The following is a 21,278-nucleotide window of genomic DNA, read 5'->3' on the forward strand; positions in this document are numbered from 1 at the left end:
TCTGCTTGCCCCAAATTTGAATGCTGGAAGAGTGTGAGAATTGAAAAATGAGTTTCTTTACAGAAGTGACTGAAAGAACTGAATAGTGAAGGGCAGCAGATACGAGAAAAACTGGAGCTAGTACAGGCAAAATCCCCCCCCCCATTTTTAAAGTGAATTGATTTCAGGAGAGATAAGAGGTAATAATTATTTGTGAACAGTAGACATATATTGAGAAGGCAAAAGAGAAGTTATATTCATACAAGCTTGACCAAGAAATTGGTGAAGTTGGCCATAAAATTGGTGAAGTTCGGGCTGGGGATGTGGCTCAAGTGGTAGTGTGCTCGCCTGGCATGCGTGTGGCCCGGGTTCGATCTCAGCACCACATACCAACAAAGATGTTGTGTCCGCCGAGAACTAAAAAATAAATATTAAAAAAATTCTCTCTCTCTCCTCTCTCACTCTCTTTTTAAAAAAAAAAAAAAATTGGTGAAGTTCCAGCACCATCACCACCTACCTCACTCACACTAGCAGACTTGTGGACTGGCAGTCTACTTGCACTAAGATGAACAAATTTGTATATGGGACCAAAGGGAAGTTTAAGTGCAAAGCTGATTTTGAGATAGCTTTTAAAAAATATATGTTTTTAAATATATGTACATTGAAACACTTCTCCACTTTGAAGGGAAAGTTTTTAATTGTAAAACTTCTTCCAATTTATGTGAATTAATTGTGCCTGTACTTGCAAATTTGCAAATGTGACTATTAATAGAATTCTATTTTGGAATAAGTATTTGTGCTTGACCCATCTCAAATTAACATCAAATGAAATAATTAAGGTTAAGTTTATGTTTATGGAAATCTTGAGTCCACGTTGATACTAGAAAGTTTTATGTATTCCATATGAGTTTCTAACACGGTTTATCACAATTTACTAATGCCTGCACTGACCAATCCCAATTACTAGAATCCTAATATAGCTGTGATCAAGTTGCTAATCACAAGTTATTATTGCTATATAGTCCCATGCAATATTTGGGACATGTTTATACTAAATTAATTGCTGTTAATCTGAAATTAAAATTTAATGGTGCATTCTGTGTTTTTTCTTGTAACCCTTCCCCCAGGATACGTTTGGCAAGATCTAGAGACATTTTGATTGTCTTAACTGGGGTGGTGGTACTACTTACTGACATCTAGTGTCGAGAGACCAGGGATGATGCTGAACATCTTATACTAACTAGGACAGCCCTCCCAAGGCGAAGAATTATTTGATCCAAATATCAATAATGGGAAGAGAACTAGAAGGTAATGGGGTTCCTGGTAGGCAGCGCCCAGGATTTTCTAAGTTCATCTTTTATTTTGGAAAGGGGTTAGAGAAAAAAGGTGCCCGGAACTGGAGACCTGGCTTTAAAAGCAATGCACATTTCTTCTTCCTCCTCGTTCTCTTCCTCCTTCTCTTTCCTCCATGTACATTTCTTCTTCTCTCTTCTTCTTTTTTTTAAAAATTTTTTCCAATTTTTAAAAATTGGTGCACTATTTGGGGATTTGTTGTACATACTCGTACATGCACACATTATAATAATATAAGTTGGCTAGTATCACTCACGTATCTTCTTGACGCTAAGGCGATGCAAAGAACCCTAGCACCTACTGCAGCTTATGAATCACGACGTGGAAAAGGTTGCACGCGAGGGCTGCTGAGCATCGTGGACTGCAGAGCGCTCTGCACCCACTAGCTAAGTGCGCCTGGGACACAGAGACCTCATCCAGGTTCGGCCGAGATCAGGCCCTCAGCCCGCAAAGGCTAGGAAGGGCGTTGGGTAACAGGCCGGAAGCGGCCTGGCGGCAGAGGCGTCCTCTCCCCTAGCAACCGGTCGTGAAGGAAGTGGAGGCAGCAGTCGCAGCGTGTGCGCCTGCGCGGAGGCACCGCCTGCAGACACGTCAGGGCCGGGGCGTCGGAGCCGGGCGCGTCGCGGAGTACGGGAGCAGCTGGCGTGGCGGAGCCGCGAGCGAGGCCGGGATGGCAGCGCCGCAAGCTCGGCGCTGGGGAGCCGCGGCTGCCGGCCGGCGCCGGTTGGTGCTGCTGTCGCCCCTGCTGCTGGTGCCGCTTCTGGCGCGGCCCGCGGAGGCCCTGGTGGAGGGGCTCTACTGCGGCACGCGGGACTGCTACGCCGTGCTGGGCGTGAGCCGCTCGGCCAGCAAGGCGGAGATCGCGCGGGCCTACCGCCAGCTGGCCCGGCGCTATCACCCGGACCGCTACCGTCCAGAGCCCGGCGACGAGGGCCAGAGCCCGCGGAGCGCCGAGGAGGCTTTCCTGCTGGTGGCGACCGCCTACGAGACTCTCAAGGTGAGGCCTGTGAGGACCGGCCGCGGGGAGCCGGTGGTCTGGCCCTTCCGCCCTCGTGGCGGGGTCCTATGTGACCCCGGCATCGGGAGCGGCCGCCACCTCGACCTTTAGGAGGCTCACATTTGCCACGTGGCCCTGTGAAAGTCAGCTTGGCCCACTGACCAGGGTGGGAAATGGGAAACTCCTCCGGCCCTGGGGAGGATAACCGACCCCCTCCTCTTTATAAACAGTCCTTGTTATGGACAGCACTGCTGGGCATTTTATCATTTCATGAAAACATGCTGATAATATGCTGCTCAGAAACCATATTGACACCGATCATGCCAACTTGATATGACAAAGCGACACTGCTCATGCCAATTTGATATGACAGAAGGTTGGTTTCTAGGGATGGTATTAATCATGACACTTAGTTTAGGTTTAAGGAACTAAAAGAAAGACAATGAACAATTTGTCAGAGGCCAGATATTTGACTCTTGGCTCTGATACCCCTTCGTGACCTTGGATAGCTATTTCTTCATACCACAATAAAGGCCAGGCATAACTTCTCACAGAGTTATTTCGGGGATTTATTGACAAGCGCGAGAAATCCCCCAGGTAGGACCCCTAAATAGATGCTTAATGACTTGGGCTACAAGACTGAGAATTTCTAGCAAGAAATATTTTTCGTATGTGTTTTTATTTGACAAAGGTTTTCTTGTGTACTATGGGAATGAGGATGGGGGAGATTTACCCTGACACCATTTTTTTTTTCCTGTTACTGCAAAGATCAGACCATATGAGAAATCACCAAGAATAAATCACATTTGATGGAGCTATTACTGCATCAAGGGCCCATCATGCTAATTCAACAGCAATTATAGTTGTTTGGTATTATTTTAAGACTGTCTTCAGTGTCCCTCCTTTAGTCTGCTTTTTTTGGTGAGTGAGTACTGGGGATTGAACAAAGTCTCTCCTGTGCTAGCCAAACACTATGTCAATGAGCTACATCTTCACCCCTTTTTAAAAAATTTTATTTTGAGGCAGGGTCTGGCTCAATTGCCTAGTCTGTCCTCAAACTTGCTATCCTCCTTCCTTAGCCTCTCATGTAGCTGGTATTACTGGTGTGCTCAGCCATGCCTAGCTTACAGTCTGCTTTTAATGACTATTTTGACTGGATATACTATAATGTAACCATGGATCATTTCTCCAAATTAGGTTTATGGAGTTGAAAATACTGAGAGTTAGAAACTCTGTACAGTACAGTTTGGGTAATTAGGAATTAAAAAAAAAAAAGGGTGCTTGGTTGACTAAATTCTCGATGGCCTTGGTTTGTAACTTTTATTGGCAATTAACAGGAGTAGGTGAAGAGTTAGGAAAGTGCTTAGGTCAGAGGGCATAGGTGCCCATTATTTAGGGTAAAAAGTGATTGATGACAGACTTCAGAAAAGAAAGGAAGTCTTTCCACTGGGGTAACCCAACATGTTGAAGCGTCATCCTGTTTTTATAGAGGAAAGATGTTAGTGCAGACATACAGCCGCTGTTGAAGCTCCAAAACTCTGGTAGTGCATGGGGAGCTCTGGACAGATGGAGAATTTCCAAGAGAGGGCAACTGTTGTCTTCTGTGTTTTGAGGGGTTGGAGATGGGTAAGTTTGGCTTGAGAATGGTGAGCATCTTGGTAAGAACATTGAAAACAAGTGCCATGGTTAGGGAGGAGAAATTTGTACCAGGAGGTCCCCCAGGACTCTTAATATTCTTGCCATTTTCTTAAAAAGCCAGTTTCAGAGGACTGATCTGGTGAATCTATGTGGTTGCTTTTATAGGGGAAGAAACCTCTAAAGTGTTAACTAATAAAAATCTAGATAAAATAATTTGTCCACTCAATAACAAGAAATGTTTAGGCAGTTAAAACTAGTATTTCTGGAGGAAAACACTTCTGGACTCTGACAGGATGTTTGTAGTAGTTATAAACCCTTCCAACAAAAATGAAGTTGTACTGCTGGAGGAGAGAAGCCTGGAGATGTTTTGTAGCTCCCCAACTGTGGCACCACCCCCTCCACACACACACTTTCTTATTGCAAGAAGATAGAAATTAATTGTTGAAGAAAGGGAGTGTCTTGAGTAGTTTGGACCTTTGAAAGTCAGACCCAGCATAACTGTTAAAACTCCTGTTTAGAATTTGTAAAGATGAACATAGATTCAGCTTCCAAGTGGAGTCCCTCCCAAGATCTGTTTTCCTCATTGCAGATGAGGAGATAAGGAAAAGGACTTTGCTGTGTATGGGAGAAGCTATTGAAAACAAACAGGGTGGCCTGATTTAATTTCTGTCATAATGGAGAATTGTGAAAAAGTTGCCAGAGAATATCATTTCTGGGTCATGCAAAGATTTAATAAATTCGGGTCATCCAATTTGGAGGACCTCAGGTTTTAAGTTATCCCATTGATGCTCGGGTGATGCAATCACTATTTTGCTTGAAATGGTCTCCTCAAGCTGGCAAAAGGGTTTGTGAGGGATAGGAGTTCCTGATGACTTTTGCTAGGAGCAGGTTAGGGAGAATAGTGGGAGAAATTGAGCTCTACTGGCTCCAGAATAAAAATGGCATTTATAAGCCTGTCTCTGTTGATAATAAATGCTATCACTAAAATGGCAACTGTTTATATAAGGCGTTGGTGGATTTATGACTCTGAACTTGTTTTGGTCAAATAAAAGCTCTTTTGAGAAAGAGACTTTTTCTCCCAGTACTAGAGATTGAACCCAGGGATGTTGTACCACTGAGACATACCCCCCCCTTTTTTTTGAGACTGAGTCTTCTTAAATTGCTGGGGCTGGTTCAAAATTGAGGTCCTCCTGCTTCAGTACCTGAGTTGCTGGCATTATAGGCATGCACCACTGTGCCTGGCTCTAGAGATTTTTTTAGATGGTGGTTATTGAATAATAAATATACTAACATGATTTAAGAGTAGTTGCTAAGACAAGAAAATATGACACTCAAGTTATTACTATATCAGCAATCAAAGATTGGGCTCATGCAGGGAGAGGTTGGGGAAAATCTGAAAAAGAAAAATAAGTAATAATGGAAAGATGCTTTCGCCCAGTCATGCTTCATTCCCATTCCAAATAATTTACAATTCCAGATCTCAGCAAGATTTCAGACCATAATGATTTCATACACTGTTGTGTAAGTTAAGACAGTGCAATAGTACTTAGCATATTTGACTATCATGGTTCAGGGAATTCATGGACTTTGGAAGTTAAGTAAACTCTCACAATGTCAACATTGAATCTTACCAGGTGGAACACTCTAGTCCTGCTTACTGCTTTCTTATTCTTTTGCCACTATAGCACTTATCACACTGCACCATGAATATTGAGTAGCCCTTCTCCTCTCCGCTAAACCTGGCCTCCTTGTTTTCTATGTGTATATCCATAGAGTCTAGCACAGTGTCTGGCACATCAGATAATGAATATTATTCATTTAAACACATCTGGAAGCAGATTCAAATAGAATGGAAATTGAAACTGAATTTTGGGCATTTGATATTGTTATGTGCAATCTATTTTGCAGTTCCACCCACATTAATTGTAATGTTAAAGAGCGGCATAGATGTTATGAATGAAAAATTTCTTGTATGAGAGAAAAATTGCATTTCTTCTTTTAATGCTCTGGGTGGTTTTTCAGTGAGAAGTATAATCATTTTATAAAAAATCTTTTTTCCTTTTTTTTTTTTTTGGAGCGGGATTACTGGGGATTGAATTTAGGGGCACTTGACCACTAAGCCATATTCCTAGCCCTATTTTATGTTTTATTTAGAGACAGGGTTGCTTAGCACCTCACTAAATTGCTGTGGCTGACTTTGAACTAGTTATCCTCCTGCCTCAGCCTCCCCAGCCGCTGGGATTACAGACAGGTGAGTGCCCCCACTCCCGGCCTTAAAAATCATTTTTGAATGTAGTTAAAAATTGGATGAGGGGCTGGGGATGTGGCTCAAGCGGTAGCGCGCTCGCCTGACATGCGTGCGGCCCGGGTTCGATCCTCAGCACCACATACCAACAAAGATGTTGTGTCCGCCGAGAACTAAACAATAAAAACATTAAAAATTCTCTCTCTCTCTCTCTCTCTCTCTCTCCTCTCTCACTCTCTTAAAAAAAAAAAAAAAAAAAAAAATTGGATGAAATGGATGAAACATGAAAAATTGCATAAAAATTAGCAGATGCAGGAATAGTTAGAAAGGATACCTAGAAAAAACTGATAGGAAATGGGAAAGTAGTAGAATTAGATAGTAGTTTGCAAGATCACAAGAGGAGAACACAGAATAATTCTTGGGAGTATTGCTGGCATGAAGGTTATCTGTAAGTTGAAAGAATATGCAGAGGACCTTCTACTCCAGCCTTGAATTTGAAAGGAGGGAGATTTCACAAGGGCACTTCAGTTTCTTTTTATCAATCTAATGTGGCAGTGCTTTAACCCCTAAGAAGAATTTGGCAAAAAGGGGATTCTGAACTCCCTCCCCTGCTGTGTTATTGTTATACCTTAGTACATTCTTTTACTCAAACCTTTTCTCTAACCAGCACTGACATGGGTGCTGAGGAGGAGACCATAACAATGGAGAGAAAAAGTGCAGTTCCTGACTTTAAGCTTTTAACCCACTTTGTCCCATTGCTCCATATGTGAAATACCTAAAAAGACCTATATTGAGCAATAAATATACCACTTATGGTAACTTTGAAAACTATTAAAGTATTTGTTATGTTTGCAGAATTGAAAACTTGGGACTTAATGGGTTAACCCCCTTAATAGAGGCAGATATACTTATTGTTTGGTTATTATTTATTTAAATTATATAATAAAAGTATGTGCAGATTATATTGTGCCATGGAGAGGAAGCAATTATTTATTCTTAGGGGATTAGAGAAGAATGTACTCTTAGAGCTGGATGGATCTAGAAAAAAGTTACCAAGATTGAAGGTTACCAAGATTTAAGGGACTTGAGCATGTGAGAATTTTGGTATCCGTGGTGGTCTTAGGACCAGTCCCCCGCAAATAACAAGAATGGCTATATTCATGAAAATATTATAATATGTAAATTCTAGTATAGTTTTGACGCTGGCAAACAACTAGATTGAGAAAGTTTACAGATTATAGACTGCAGATAGTTTTTATTTTACATGTTTACTCTGATTGGGCATGACTATCTGGAACACTTGAGACCTTTCTGGGTTTAGCAGGAAGGAGTAATACATTTGATAGTGATTTCTCCCATGGCCCAGAATGCTGTGGTAGCATGTGTAACATTTACATTCAGCTGTGAAACCATAAGTGTTGTTTATTTTTTTAATGATTCCTTAATTTCAGCTGTTATGTCCTACTTATGGCTGAGGTTGATTATGTATCAGATGTGTTGAATTCTGGTGTTGACTACCTGATATCTGATGTCATCTGCAACTAATCAACCAATCAGATCAACTTGAAAACTACTGAGTTAATATGATTCTAGCCAGGAACTGAGTAGTTGGCATTTTAATTTAGCTTATAGATTTACCATGGATAAATGGAACATTTTGAGATATACACAAGTGCATAACTTTATAGACTTCTTTTCATGCTTCTGCTGTTTCTAGGTTGGAAGCCTGTGAACTGCGTGGGAGACAGTTTTAGGAGATTGGAGCGTAGTTTGAGATCAGATATGATTGACCCATAATTTCTTTTCAGGAATTTGAATTTTACATTTTGAGTAGTTACCAGAGGTTTTAAAGTGATGAAATGACACAATCTTAAGTTTGTTACAGAAAGAAAACTCAGAGCAATGTAGAGAATGGGCTGGGGAGAGCAAGAAGGTATTCTTAACTGAAATAAAATATTTCTGTATTCTTCCTTTGGAATCTCATCTTTCCTCTTTTATAACTTGAGAATCTCTTAGTTGATTAATTTCTTACTCCATTCACTTAATTTTGTTTCTTGTAAAGCTACACGTGCATTTTTTTCTTTCTTTACTATTCATTGTGTTTACTTCATCTCTCTTTTATTTAAGCTATCAGACTAACATGTGTACCAGCACACATACTGGAACTTTTCTTTTAACAAGTGGAAAATGGCACTCTGATTATCAGATCTGATGGCTGCTCTTCATTTCTTCTTCTTGCTGGAACTCTTTGTGGCATTAGTGTTGTTTACAATTAAGTTCAAGGTGTCCTGTCTTGACTTTCTTGATGTAATTTACTATTATTTTTATTTTGTGATGCTGCAGATTGAATCCAGGGCTTTGCCCATGCTAGGCAAACACTCTACCTGAGAATTACATTCTCAGCTCTCTTTTCAGTCTTTAAAGTCTTTTTTCTGCCTGATCCATAAACATTGCTTTTCCTTGGAGTTCTGTCCTCTGTGTATTTTCTATTTTCTAAGCTTTTCCTGACAAAACTCTACATCTTTGACTTCAGTCACTGCTCTTAAGCTGACCACTTTAAAACCTGCATGCTCTCCAGACTCATGTTTCCAGCTGCCTCTTATCTGTAGCACAGTTATCATATGTCTGAAATCAATCAATCATCAATCAATAAATGTAAACTTTTAAATTTATTTTTAGTTGTAGATGTGCACAATATCTTTGCTTTATTTTTATTTATTTTTATGTGGTGCTGACGATCGAACCCAGTGCCTTACACATGCCAGGCAGGCACTTTAGCATTGAGCTACAATGCCAGCCCCATGTTAAATGTAAACTTTAAAAGAGGTTATAATCATGACTCTCATACAAAAACAAAATGAATAAATAGCAGAGATTTTTTAACTCATTAATTAATGAGGAAACCAGTAAGGTATTAAAACTAGTTCAAAAGAAAAAGTGGCTGGGGATGTGGCTCAAGCCGTAGCGCGCTTGCCTGGCATGCGTGCGGCCTGGGTTCGATCCTCAGCACCACATACCAACAAAGGTGTTGTGTCCGCCGAGAACAAAAAATAAATATTAAAAAAAAAAAGTGTTCCACATTTGTAGTCATAGGGAATTTTGGAATACCTGTAAAACTGACTAATAACTACAAGGCAGTAATCAGCTGCATTCTACTGGACAGAGTTTGCCTTCCTGAGAACAGGAGTTATTTGCATTATTTCCAGTTTTCTATAAGTTACTTCCTAACAGAATTAAAGTAGGTTAATCATAGGCAGACAAAGATAATCTTTGGAGGCTCCAGAGATTGAAAGGGTATCTAGTCAGTTTTCACTCCCCCAATTCAAAATTTCCCCTCACATCTTCTCTACACTTGCTGTCCTCTTCCTCCATTGTTTATCTTAGCCAGTAACATGATCCATATGTTAATTGTAATTGGAAATTTCAGTATCATGCTCAACATCTCCTTTGAGTCTTTTGTGTGCCCCTTTAATCATCAAGTCTTATTTATTCTACTTTTTAACTATTAAAAACCATTTCTCCAACCAGAGATATGAAAAATTATGCTCTATATGTGTAATATGAATTGTAATACATTCTGTTGTCATATATAACAAATTAAAATTTAAAAATTTCTCTCTTATTCCACTTATTTTTAGAAAAAGAATTTTTTTTGAGGATTTGTGAAATATTTTTATTAAGTTTGACCTATTTTTACTTCTTTTTTTAAAATTTTTTTATTAGTTGCTCAAAACATTACAGTGATCTTTTACAATGATTCAATTGGGGTACGTAATCTTATTTTTCCACGTGTACAGATTGCAGGATCACATTGGTTACACATTGGTTACACATTGGTTACAGAGTTTATACATAGGCCCATACTAGTGTCTATTGTATTCTACTCCCCTCCCCTTCCCTCCCCTCTTTCTACCCAATATACTGTGACACATTTCTTTTAATTTTTTTTAATATTTATTTTTTAGTTTTCGGTGGATACAACATCTCTATTTTTATTTTTATATGGTGCTGAGGATCGAACTCAGTGCCCTGTGCATGCCAGGTGAGTGCGCTACCACTTGAGCCACATCCCCGGCCCTCCGTTATTCCACTTTTTTTTTTTTAACATTTAAAAAAATTTTTTTTTGTTTATTGTTGGTTGTTCAAAACATTACATAGTTCTTGATATATCAAATTTCACACTTTGATTCAAGTCACTTTTAATAATGATACTGGAATTGTCTTTCAAGAGTACATCCTTCTAGTCAATCCATTTGTTCTCATACTTTCAAACATTTCATTTTTGAATATCACAAATGACAACACCCTAACTCTGGCATACATATAAAATCCTCTATGGTAAGAACCATACTTACCTTTCTAGATAAGTGTACTAGTCTTTTCTGGATTTCCTTAGTGCTCAAGCTTCACTGAATACTTATGTTCCTTGATGCTCCAACACTTGCTGTTCCCTTTGCTTGTAACAAGTTTCATATCTTACTTGATTTAGGATCCAGCTCTCCTCTCATCTCTTCTGTCAGTCCCATTGCCTGTGGTCCCAGGCAGTTGGTTGGTCCTTTATTCCATAGCAAATCAAATTATTGCTTGCTAGATTCTTCTTCTAGATGGGTAGGTTCTTAAGGCCAAGACCTTGTCTTTGTGTTTTTGTTTTTGTTTGTTTTTAACACAAGGCTGATAACTTGTGTGATTATTTGCTGAATTGAAGTGACAAAGGTTTTCGAAAGTTCAGGTGACCAAGTAGATGGTAATATTATGGGAAACAGGGAAACAAATTTGATTTTTGAGCATGTTAAATTGTAGGTATTTATATTATGTTTAGAAAATATTCAGGACATAGTTGAAAGGAGGCAGGAAAATCAGATGCTCACTAGAATATTGGTAATGATCCAAATCATGGAAGTCATTGAGAATGAGAAGATAGTTGCGCTAGTGACTGTTGGCTAGGGAACAAGAAAGTAAATGAAACTGATAGTTAATTATCTTCCTCTTCAGTAGGATGTAATGGCTTAAAAAAAAATTCAACATAGATTATATTTCCTAAATATCGTGTGTGTGTTTGTGAAAGAGAGAGTGAGATTCTTTTAAAATTAATATATATTTTTAAGAGCTCGTAAAATGATTGTTTTTATATATATATATATTATTGATTCCTAGCATTTACCATCCCCACATGATTTCAACCCTCTGTATAATAGAAAATTTTGATGTAAAACTGGCTGCAATAATTATATTATTGCAACTTGTATTTATTGAGATCAAGCTACTCATTTCTTGGAAGGGCAGGAATATCTTGTTTTGCCTCTGGGGAAGGGATGATTGTTTTCATAAGAAAAGGAAGGATTCAGTGCTTTCTTTGCTTGTGGGTTTCCTCTTGTTCACTTTTGATCTAGATATTGGTGGTTATGTTCCAGTCCTCCTGCATATGCCCAAGAGGATTGGGAGTGGATGGACACCAGCAGAAGCACCATTTATTCCTGTAGAGATTAGAAACAAGGAGTTTATTACCCTGCTTATCAAGGCTCAGGACAGAGAGGAGGAAGATACAAGTATAAAGTTTTTGGTTTTGGAAAGAAGTTGGAATCTCCTGACTCTGGGACCTTAAGATCCACAAAATTGCTGAAAGAAAAAGTACTACCTTATTGAAAGGTAAGATATTAAACTATTTTAAGGTTTAAGCTATTTTAGGCACATTAGCAAATTTTTGTAATCAGTGAATCAAGCAGTCATTTCTGCCAAGCAAAAGTTTTTGTGACATAATTACCCATCCAGCCTTGCTGGTGAGATGGAGAGAGACCTGTGTGGCTGGAGAGATGTATATAGTGAAGGGGAACCTTTATAACATTTTACTCATTTTTGAAATGACAGTTACTGAATGCCAGGCACTGTGGTAGGTCTTAGATATACAGAGATTAATGAGTTACCCTATCTACTTCCTAGAAATTTTTATTCAAAGAACAGAAAAAACTGATGCTTACAATGTGATAAGTGCTATGATAAATAGATACTAAGTATAATGAGAGTGGTCCATGGGCTAGGGGGTAGCTTAGTGGTAGAGTGCTTGCCTAGCATGTGTAAGGCCCTGGGTTTGACTTCCAGCACTGCAAAAAGGAAAAAAAAAGAGGGGATGTGTGGAAGGGGGAGGCTCTACTCTGTCTGAGGCATGTCCTAAATTTTTGATTAACAGGAATCATGAAGTTGAAAGAAAGGATGGGCTTCAAGTTAGATTTATATGTTCCAAGACATAGGTCTGAGAAAGGAAGCTGTACTGGAAGAACATGCAAAATGCCAGAAATTGCTATCTGAATGTTTGCTGTGGGTAGAAGAAGGGGAGAATGATAAGAGATGTTTGCTAGGAGGTAAATTGGGGCCAATTGTGGAGGACTTCTTACATACAAAGGAAGTTTTAAACTATAACTGGTGGGAAGCATTGGAGATAAATAACAAAAAATGTGAGACTACCTTAGCTCTAAGATGGGTTGGAGAAAAAACTGTGGTGTTATAGTAAGACTGTACCTTAGCTCTCTAATTGGGTCCCCAAAAGAAAGATGTTCTTATTGTCTTTTTTTTTCTTTTCTTTCTTCTATTCCTGGTATTCTTGTGTTTTAAATTTTGTAGGTTACTAAAGAATAGAATTTTGACTTAGGCTATTGAGATCTACTAACTTTTACCAATTTGTGTCAACTTGGAATACCTTCTAAATTGAATGCATACCTCAGATTAAAGATCGTTTTCTTCATTTTGGAGAGAAAACTTTAAGTGAAAACTAAATAAGTTTGAATAAATGCTATGACAAAGAGGTGGCCAACTTTCTAGTTTCTTAATCATGACCAAAACAGGCTCATAAATTTATTTTCTTCCTACCTGAAGTAAAAAACTATTCTAAGAGAAGTCAGATTTGATCATGAAAACCTTTATAGCAGTTAGGTAGCTTGAGAACTGTGGGGCCCTGAATAGACCCCACAGACTCTGCTTGCAGTAGAAAGCTAGTCACAAGGTATAGATTTTGGAGTTGCTGGTCTGGAGCATTAGTTAACCTTCCTGTAGGAGGAGCTTGGGGCTTGGTAAAGTCACAAATCTGAAAACAGTGAGAAGACTGTGACCATGGGGGACAATCTGGGTGAAATGCTTGAAGAGGGATGGCATCTGCATACTATGGAATGTGACCTTCATGAAGAGAACAAAGAAGGGAGGACAGCCACAGGACACATGCCTTCCACTACTGGGTTTCAGTGACACTTGAAGTCCTTGCTGTGTGTATAATGGAGTAAGCCACCCAAGCTGGGCAAATGGCTTTGTGTAGACAGGGCTGCTGGAAACTCAGGAATTCTATCTCAAGTCTGGTGTTAAGTTTCAAAGTACATGTGATCTAGTTGAAGCAAGAAGAATCATGCTTGAAGTAAAACATTTCAAAAGGCATCTGCTGGAATTGAAAGGCTGAATTGAAAATCAAGAATTTCAAGCAGGGCATTTCTATAAAGTTAGTCTAAAAAAGCAAAAACTGAAGGGAGAATGGAAAAATTCTGAAAGGACACTTTAAAGTACTCAAAAATGAGACACAACAAGACGTGGGCTTTAGCTTTTAGGACTGTGTGACCTCTATGGATTGGCTCTTTGAATTTGGTGGCACACGCCTGTAATCCCAGGTATTCAGGAGGCTGAGGCAGGAGGATTGCAAGTTCAAAGCCAGTCTCAATAACTTAGTGAGACCTTAAGCAACTCAGCAAGACCCTGTCTCAAATAAAAAATACAAAGGGCCGGGAATGTGGCTCAGTGGTAAAGTGCCCCTGGGTTCCATCCCTTTTACTCAAACAAATTATTTTTTTCATAGCTGGTTGATACAAATTCAAATCTCAAGTGTAAAATGAAATTTAAAAATTTTAACTAGCATTCCTTTTTGTCTGGGTAGTATTTTAGGTGTATTTTAAAGTTGTCAACAGGAATTTACCTCCAGAGAATCTGTCTGCAGTGACAAGGCACTAGATTAATTGTTGAAATGCCTTCAGCTCAGAACATGCAGCTTTATTAATGATGAATAGTTTAATTAACAAGAAAATCTTCTAACTAAAAAAAGATTTTTGCTTTTGTAATGGTTTCTATTCTACTCATGTATAGAGCTTAAAGAACTCATTTTGGTCTTAATCCTTTGGCATTTTTCTTTTAAATGGGACAAGTTGAAAAACAGGTTTCTTGTGGGATACAAAGCAAATTGTAACCTACTTTAGTAGCTCCTTAACTTGGGTAGCTCAGTAAACACTGGCATTTATCTCTGTTAGAAATAGGTTAGAATTAGATATTTTAGGAAATGTTTTATTTGTGAATATTCAAGACAGCTTTTCAGAATGCCATAGTTAGTTCAGTGAGTTTGTTTGTGAACTGGGCTGTGACAATGTATTATAATAGTAAAGCACTACATATTTGTAACATGTTTATGTACCATGTATGTCATTTGATATTTAAAACAATCATGTAAAAATATTAGGGCAGGCAGTATTATCTCCTTTTATAAATGAAGAATGAGGCTCACAGATGCTTAATATTTTACCCAGGTTCACAAAGCTAAACTTTGACCCTTATACTACATTGATGTCTCAATGTTTTTTGTTTTTTTTTTAAAGAGAATTTTTTTTAATATTTATATTTTAGTCTTTCGGCAGACACAGTATCCCTGTTTGTATGTGGTGCTAAGGATCAAACTCTGATCAAACCCGGGCCTGAGGATCGAACCCGGGCCGCACGCATGCCAGGCGAGCGTGCCACCACTTGAGCCACATCCCCAGCCCTCTCAATGTTTTTTGAGATAAGCATAGTTTTGTAGACCCAGAATGGCTTCATCCATTTTTTGATCTTAATCCTTGCTGTCAACATAAGACTTTGTATATAAGGCTGGAATGTGAATATGAATATATGTAAGAGATAAACATTTTTTCTATCAATGGTAGTTGAATAGGTGTCAATATTCTCTTATATTATAGGAACATGGTGCTTATTAGCACCACAGCATTAGCTAAAAAGTCGTGGTTAATTGTTGTTAAAGTGTGTGTATGTTTTCCAGGAAGACTAATAATAAAAATTTGGAATATTTTTATATTACATTTATTTTATAACTAATATTAAAGTTCTGGAAACAAATTTATTTATGCATTGGGAATTTTTTTTATTTTGACAATTTTAACTTTTGTTTGGAATAATCTTTCATAATTATAAACTTCTAGGTTTGACTTAAATTATAAACTTAGACCATTTAATGAAATGTCCTATGCAATTGGAAATCTTGTCATTTTTGCAGGATGAAGAAACACGAAAAGATTATGACTATATGCTGGATCATCCAGAAGAATACTACAGCCATTACTACCATTACTACAGCAGACGCTTAACCCCCAAAGTGGACGTTAGGATAGTGATTTTGGTCAGTGTGTGTGCTATTTCAGTGTTTCAGGTGTGTATCTGTGGATGTCTTTCAATGTGGGTGTACATTGCCTACTCTTTTAAAAAAAGCTCAAGTACCTTTTTGTAATATTTGACTTCTAGTTGAGATTAAAATTTTTGAGATTAAGTTTTGAGTCTAGAAAACTACCATCCATTTGTTCTAGCAACCAACAGTGTTAGAATCTTTGTCAGTGGGAAATCTAAGTAACTGATGATAAATGTAGTTATGTAACTATAAAACCCCCACAGAATACAAATCTTTTCTCATGTATTTGCCACATAACAGCTACATTATATCATTTGCCTCTCTAGAACTATTCAGTGATTTCCCGTGAATTTGGGAGAAATAAGAGCTTCTAATTATGGCATAGAAAGTCCTGGCTCCCATACACCAATGCCAGTAGAACTCACCATTGTAATAGTTAGAAATGTCCTGCATCGATCGTTCCACATGCCCCCCTACAGGTGCTTCTGCTCAGGTTAAAAACCACTGATAGATTAAAATAGGTATAGTAACTTTATATGTTGCTTTAAAATATCACAAAAATTTAACTGAGCCTATAGCAAGTTTTCCCTGTTGTTATTGTTACACTAACCACACCTGCCATGTGCTCCTTTAATGGAAAAGAACAGTGAGAGGACTAGAATAGAGCATTTTACTAGTTTGAAAATGACTTCTTCAGATTAATTCCCAGAAATGATTCTCAACTGCAATTCATGTAGTAAGAGAATTCCCTGTTACTCTTTGGTCAAGGGAAGAGGGGGCAGGAATATCCAGGAAAAGTGCTAATTTTATTAAAATTGTGAAAGAAAAAACCCAAACAAAAATTAGAATTCCCTGTTGAAGATATATCTTAAATATATCATCTTCCCCCCTTCCTTTCGAGGGGGAAAACAAGGATAATTTTACTTTTTTGTTTTAGACATTGTAATACCCTACTGATTTTTCTTTGCTATTTCTAATAGATTATTTGTATACTCTTTCAGAATATTAATAGTATCACTGATGTATGCATTTAATAAAATGGAAACTTTGAAATGTATAGAGGTACTGAGGAACAAGCCTTTTTCTGACAATAAAACCCTTTGTGGTAGAATTTATTCATGAAATTAAATGTTTTTCTCTCCAAATACATGGAGTTAATATGTATTTGACTCTTTCAGTTCAGAATTGAATAAGCATCACTCTGATATATGTAGATGGTATAGGAAAGGGATAAAAATGAACCTAGTTGCCTGTGTCTGCTACATTCCAGGAATTTTAGAAACTAATTTTTTACCATCTAGTTTTGGCCATTTAACTTTTCCTCTAGTAGGTGGTTGCAGTTAAAGAGAAAGAAGGGGCAGGGAATGTAATTGAGGGGTAGACAGCTTGCCTAGCATGCACAAGGCCCTAGGTTTAAACTTCAGTACTGCAAAAATACAAGAGAGAAAGCACATGCATGTCCACTTATGATGTAAGATCTTTGAGATCCCTGATTTTAATCAGAATGGAATTTTTGGAATCAATATTTATTTTTGGAATCAATCATCTCTACTATTGCTTTAGTATAGATGAATTTTATTAATAAAAGTGACTTATTTTTCTTTGTTAAATATCTTAGTTTTTCAGCTGGTGGAATAGCTACAATAAGGCAATTAGCTACCTCGCCACAGTGCCCAAGTACCGTATCCAAGCAACTGAGATTGCAAAGCAGCAGGGACTTCTCAAGAAAGCCAAAGAAAAAGGCAGAAATAAAAAGTCCAAAGAGGAAATTCGTGACGAGGAGGAGAACATCATAAAGAACATTATAAAAAGTAAAATAGATATAAAGGGAGGGTACCAGAAACCCCAAATACGTGATCTTCTCCTGTTTCAAATTATCTTAGCTCCTTTTCACCTGTGCTCATATATAGCCTGGTATTGCCGGTGGATTTATAATTTTAACATCAAAGGCAAAGAATATGGGGAGGAAGAGAGACTGTATATCATACGTAAATCTATGAAGATGTCAAAGTCTCAGTTTGATAGTCTAGAAGATCATCAGAAAGAAACCTTTCTTAAACGGGAGCTCTGGATAAAGGAGAACTATGAGGTGAGTAGTGACACTACTGTGGGTTTAGTGTCGCCCCCTCACTAAGTCTGGGTTATGGATACGGTGGGATACAGAAGTGTATGAAATCCAAGAGTTGAATAATGAAAAGGTTATTTTATTAGTAAAAGTGTGACTGTAATTGGGCAGTGGGTTTTTAGCCTGTAATTTGCCTTTTTATAAGGTAAATTTCAAATTCGGCTAACTCCGAGAAAAGGTCAGATTTGTTGTGTTAATCTGTAGAGTAATGATGTGTGTGTTCGCAGGGGTGTTAAGCAACTTTCTGTTAATTGCACTAAAATTTGGTCCTTCCCAAGTTTTCTTTGACAGAGATTTAAAAAAAAAGCAAAACAGAGAATAAGAGATGGAAATTTTGTTGAAATACTCTTTGAAAATTATTGACCCCAGAACCTTCTGCATAGTAACTAATCTATGTATGGAAAATTTTATTTTACTTTATTTTTGGTTCCAGGAATTGAGCCCAGGGGCCCTTAACCTCTGAGCCACATCCCCAGCCCTTTTTTATATCTTATTTAGAGACAGGGTCTCGCTGAGTTTTTTAGGGCCTTGCTGAGTTGCTGAGGCTGGCTCTGAACCCGAAATCCTCCTGCCTCAGCCTTCTGAGCCACTGGGATTACAGATGTGCTTGTCTTATTTCACTTTTAAGTTGACTTACTATAATGTCATTAAACTTCATTCATTTTATTAAATGTTTTTTATTCTGTACTTCTCAGTTACAAAAGTTACTTTGAAGTCATCACCTTCTTCCCCATAGTACAAAGGGACAAGCAGTTCTTGTTACTATAATTGTCCTCAAATTTTAAGTTCTGAATACAGTTAATTCATTAATATGTTAAATGTCAAATAGAACACACTGAAACTATCAAGAAATTTGAGAGATATTAGGTTTTTAGGTTTTTAGGTTTTTTTTTTTTTTTAAGTTTCAAAACTATGTGAGATCCTAAGTAAATTTTATTGAAAGTAAAGTTTTGGTCTAAATTATATGTGACCGTTAACTTACTGGAAGTTTCCAGATAGACATCTGGAAACAAGTAAATATATTCAGCCTGTTTACAAATAAATGGAAGGTTAAGATACTATTTAGGGGGCTGGGGTTGTGGCTCAGTGGTAGAGTGCTTGTCTAGCATGTGTGAGGTGCTGGGTTCAATTCTCAGCACTGCATATAAATAAGTAAATAAAATAAAGGTCCATGAATAACTAATAAAAATATTTTTTTAAAAAAGATACTATTTAGCTCTCAAACTATTTGAAAAGTTTTCTCTTTTAGACATAATACTGCTTTTCTTAGATTGCTGTACAGAGCTGAATTATCTTGTTATTATGTCAGGTTATTTTAGTCATTGCTTCCTAAAATATGGAAATAGTATTTATTTCTAAAATTTGATGTAGCTATGAAACTGGATATGGCAACTTGTCTATTTAGTTTCAATTAGCATCCATTTGTTCTTAACCTATATGGCTTATCTAGTTTTTGGAGACTTCAATAATTTTTTTTTAAACCAGTGATTGTCTTTGAAGATAAAAGTAGGTATAAGTTTAGTTTTGAGCAGATATATATTTAAAGTCAATTTGTTCCTTAGTTAAGGTCAACAAATTTGAAAGTCATCAGTTAAATTTACAACATACCATGTTAAAAAATATTGATGCTTTAATATTGGAACATTAGTTGTAGAGAGTAAATGTTAAGCCATTTAAACTCAGCTCATGTATGATTTCAATATGGAAAAGAAATGCATTTCTAAGTTGTAGAATTCAGTGACAAAAGAAGAAGTAGTTGTTCTTGTACAGTTTGTTCTTTTTTATTTAACACTGATTGTTGTAATACTTAATTGCTTAGCATTTGTAGATGAATGGTCTTCAGAAATCAAATCTGAATCGTTTACCTAAGTTATATTTGAAAAGTATAAAAATGCAATAAAGCTAATGGCAAATGTTTCTCTTTGCATTGTAAAGTCAGTTAGTGTTATTTATACTTATAGGTTTACAAACAAGAACAAGAAGAAGAATTGAAGAAAAAATTGGCAAATGACCCAAGATGGAAGAGATACAGGAGATGGATGAAGAATGAAGGGCCTGGGCGGTTAACTTTTGTAGATGACTGAAGATTGATGGAATGCTACTGTGCCAAACCTTAATTGTGATATTATTTTCGTAACTATTTCAGAAATGTATCAATTGCTCCTCAACAGTGACTCAAATTCCTTCAGCATTTGATTAAACAGAATAATGTAGAAATTTCAACTTTTCCGTAAAACTTTATACATAAGACATGATTGTTCAATTTTTATAATCTATTTGTGGATTTTGTTAAAAGATTTGACATGGAAATTTATTAGTTGCCATTTAAAATTTTTATATGTTTAGTTAAAAGATTTGACATGAAAATTTATTAGATACCTGTGAAATATTTTTGTGTTAAGTGTTTATTCTTTAAGAGTGCTTCCTTATTCTTTGTCATAGTGCCACATTTTTCTGCTTTCATGGCCTCTATATTTTCACTGAACATAAAAAAATTAATTATATTGTAATATAATTATATCATTTAATTATATTACTGTGTCTTTATGGACACAAATGTCTTCAGCAGAATGACTCAATGGTCATATTGTCTTCATTATAGTCGTTATAGGATTGAGATATGTTCAGAATAATCTCTCTAGGAGAGTCTTCCAGAATGTCTTTATGATCTCCACTCCACCCCAGTCGTAATAGTACTCTTAATAAGATCGGAAACTCTCCAGGAGAGTGGGTCTGCCTCATGTCCTTGTAGGATGATCTTTATTATAGTCTCATTGTAGGACTACAGTTACTCAAACATTTCTTCAGAAGAGGATCTTGTACGAAGATCTTTTGTACCACAGCATTGTTTGCTCGCTCACTTTCTTTCTTTTCAATTAAAACAAAATGGCTGGACAAATAGCGCTAAAAAATCGTTCATAGTTTATGAAGCCCTTGAGCAGTGAGAAATCCATTGTACATGAGTGTTTACATGCATTTAAACTAGAAAGAAGATAAGCATGGCTGTATACTGTTTTCTCAACTACTGAAATATAAATGTTTTTATAATGTGAAAGCTAAAGTAAATGACACATAATTTTACTGAATCAAGCATGATACTATACCAGAGTATCAATACATATTTACAATAGTGAACCAATATTCCTGTTGAAGGATTTATGCCATTGCTTCATATTAATAAAACGGTTGCAATATATCATGTTTGTTCATATGACATTTAAAAGATTTATTCACTGGTTTTGTATTATATAATTTTTAAAATATTAGTGTAGCATAGGAGACTTAAAATTCTATAATTAGAACCTGCCTAATTCACAAAGGACTAAAGTAGATAGATTATCTGTGATCAAGAAATGTTATGAGTATTTAAGTAAAAAAGGCTAATTAGTTGAAGATGTCTTAAATTTTTTTTAATATTTATTTTATAGTTGAACACAATACCTTTATTTTGTTTATTTATTTTTATGTGGTGTTGAGGATTGAACCCAGGGCCTCGCGCGTGCCAGGCGAGCGCTCTACCGCTGAG

The 21,278-nt window shown here is 37.1% G+C and overlaps 1 protein-coding gene and 1 long non-coding RNA gene across 2 annotated transcripts; both read left to right on the top strand.

Annotated features, from left to right (window-relative positions):
* Positions 1 to 1,899: 1,899 nt before the first annotated feature.
* Positions 1,900 to 20,639, top strand: Dnajc25 (DnaJ heat shock protein family (Hsp40) member C25). Its single transcript, XM_005329711.5, has 4 exons — positions 1,900 to 2,329; positions 15,499 to 15,651; positions 17,246 to 17,716; positions 19,714 to 20,639. Exons 1-4 carry the CDS (start codon positions 2,003 to 2,005, stop codon positions 19,834 to 19,836), a joined length of 1,074 nt encoding a protein of 357 aa, XP_005329768.1. The 5' UTR covers positions 1,900 to 2,002; the 3' UTR covers positions 19,837 to 20,639.
* On the top strand, positions 2,336 to 11,673 carry LOC144377329 (uncharacterized). Its single transcript, XR_013438224.1, has 2 exons — positions 2,336 to 6,218; positions 11,603 to 11,673. It is a non-coding gene; the product is annotated as an uncharacterized LOC144377329 (long non-coding RNA).
* Positions 20,640 to 21,278: the final 639 nt, after the last annotated feature.

This window comes from Ictidomys tridecemlineatus, chromosome 4 (genome assembly GCF_052094955.1).
Source record: "Ictidomys tridecemlineatus isolate mIctTri1 chromosome 4, mIctTri1.hap1, whole genome shotgun sequence".
Taxonomy (NCBI): domain Eukaryota; kingdom Metazoa; phylum Chordata; class Mammalia; order Rodentia; family Sciuridae; genus Ictidomys; species Ictidomys tridecemlineatus.

Excerpts from the sequence above, each read along its gene's own strand:
- Dnajc25 (XM_005329711.5), top strand. The coding sequence starts at position 2,003 with ATGGCAGCGCCGCAAGCTCGGCGCTGGGGAGCCGCGGCTGCCGGCCGG. Across the intron at positions 2,330-15,498 it reads CCGCCTACGAGACTCTCAAG|GATGAAGAAACACGAAAAGA; the intron begins GTGAGGCCTGTG and ends TCATTTTTGCAG. Across the intron at positions 17,717-19,713 it reads GGATAAAGGAGAACTATGAG|GTTTACAAACAAGAACAAGA; the intron begins GTGAGTAGTGAC and ends TTATACTTATAG.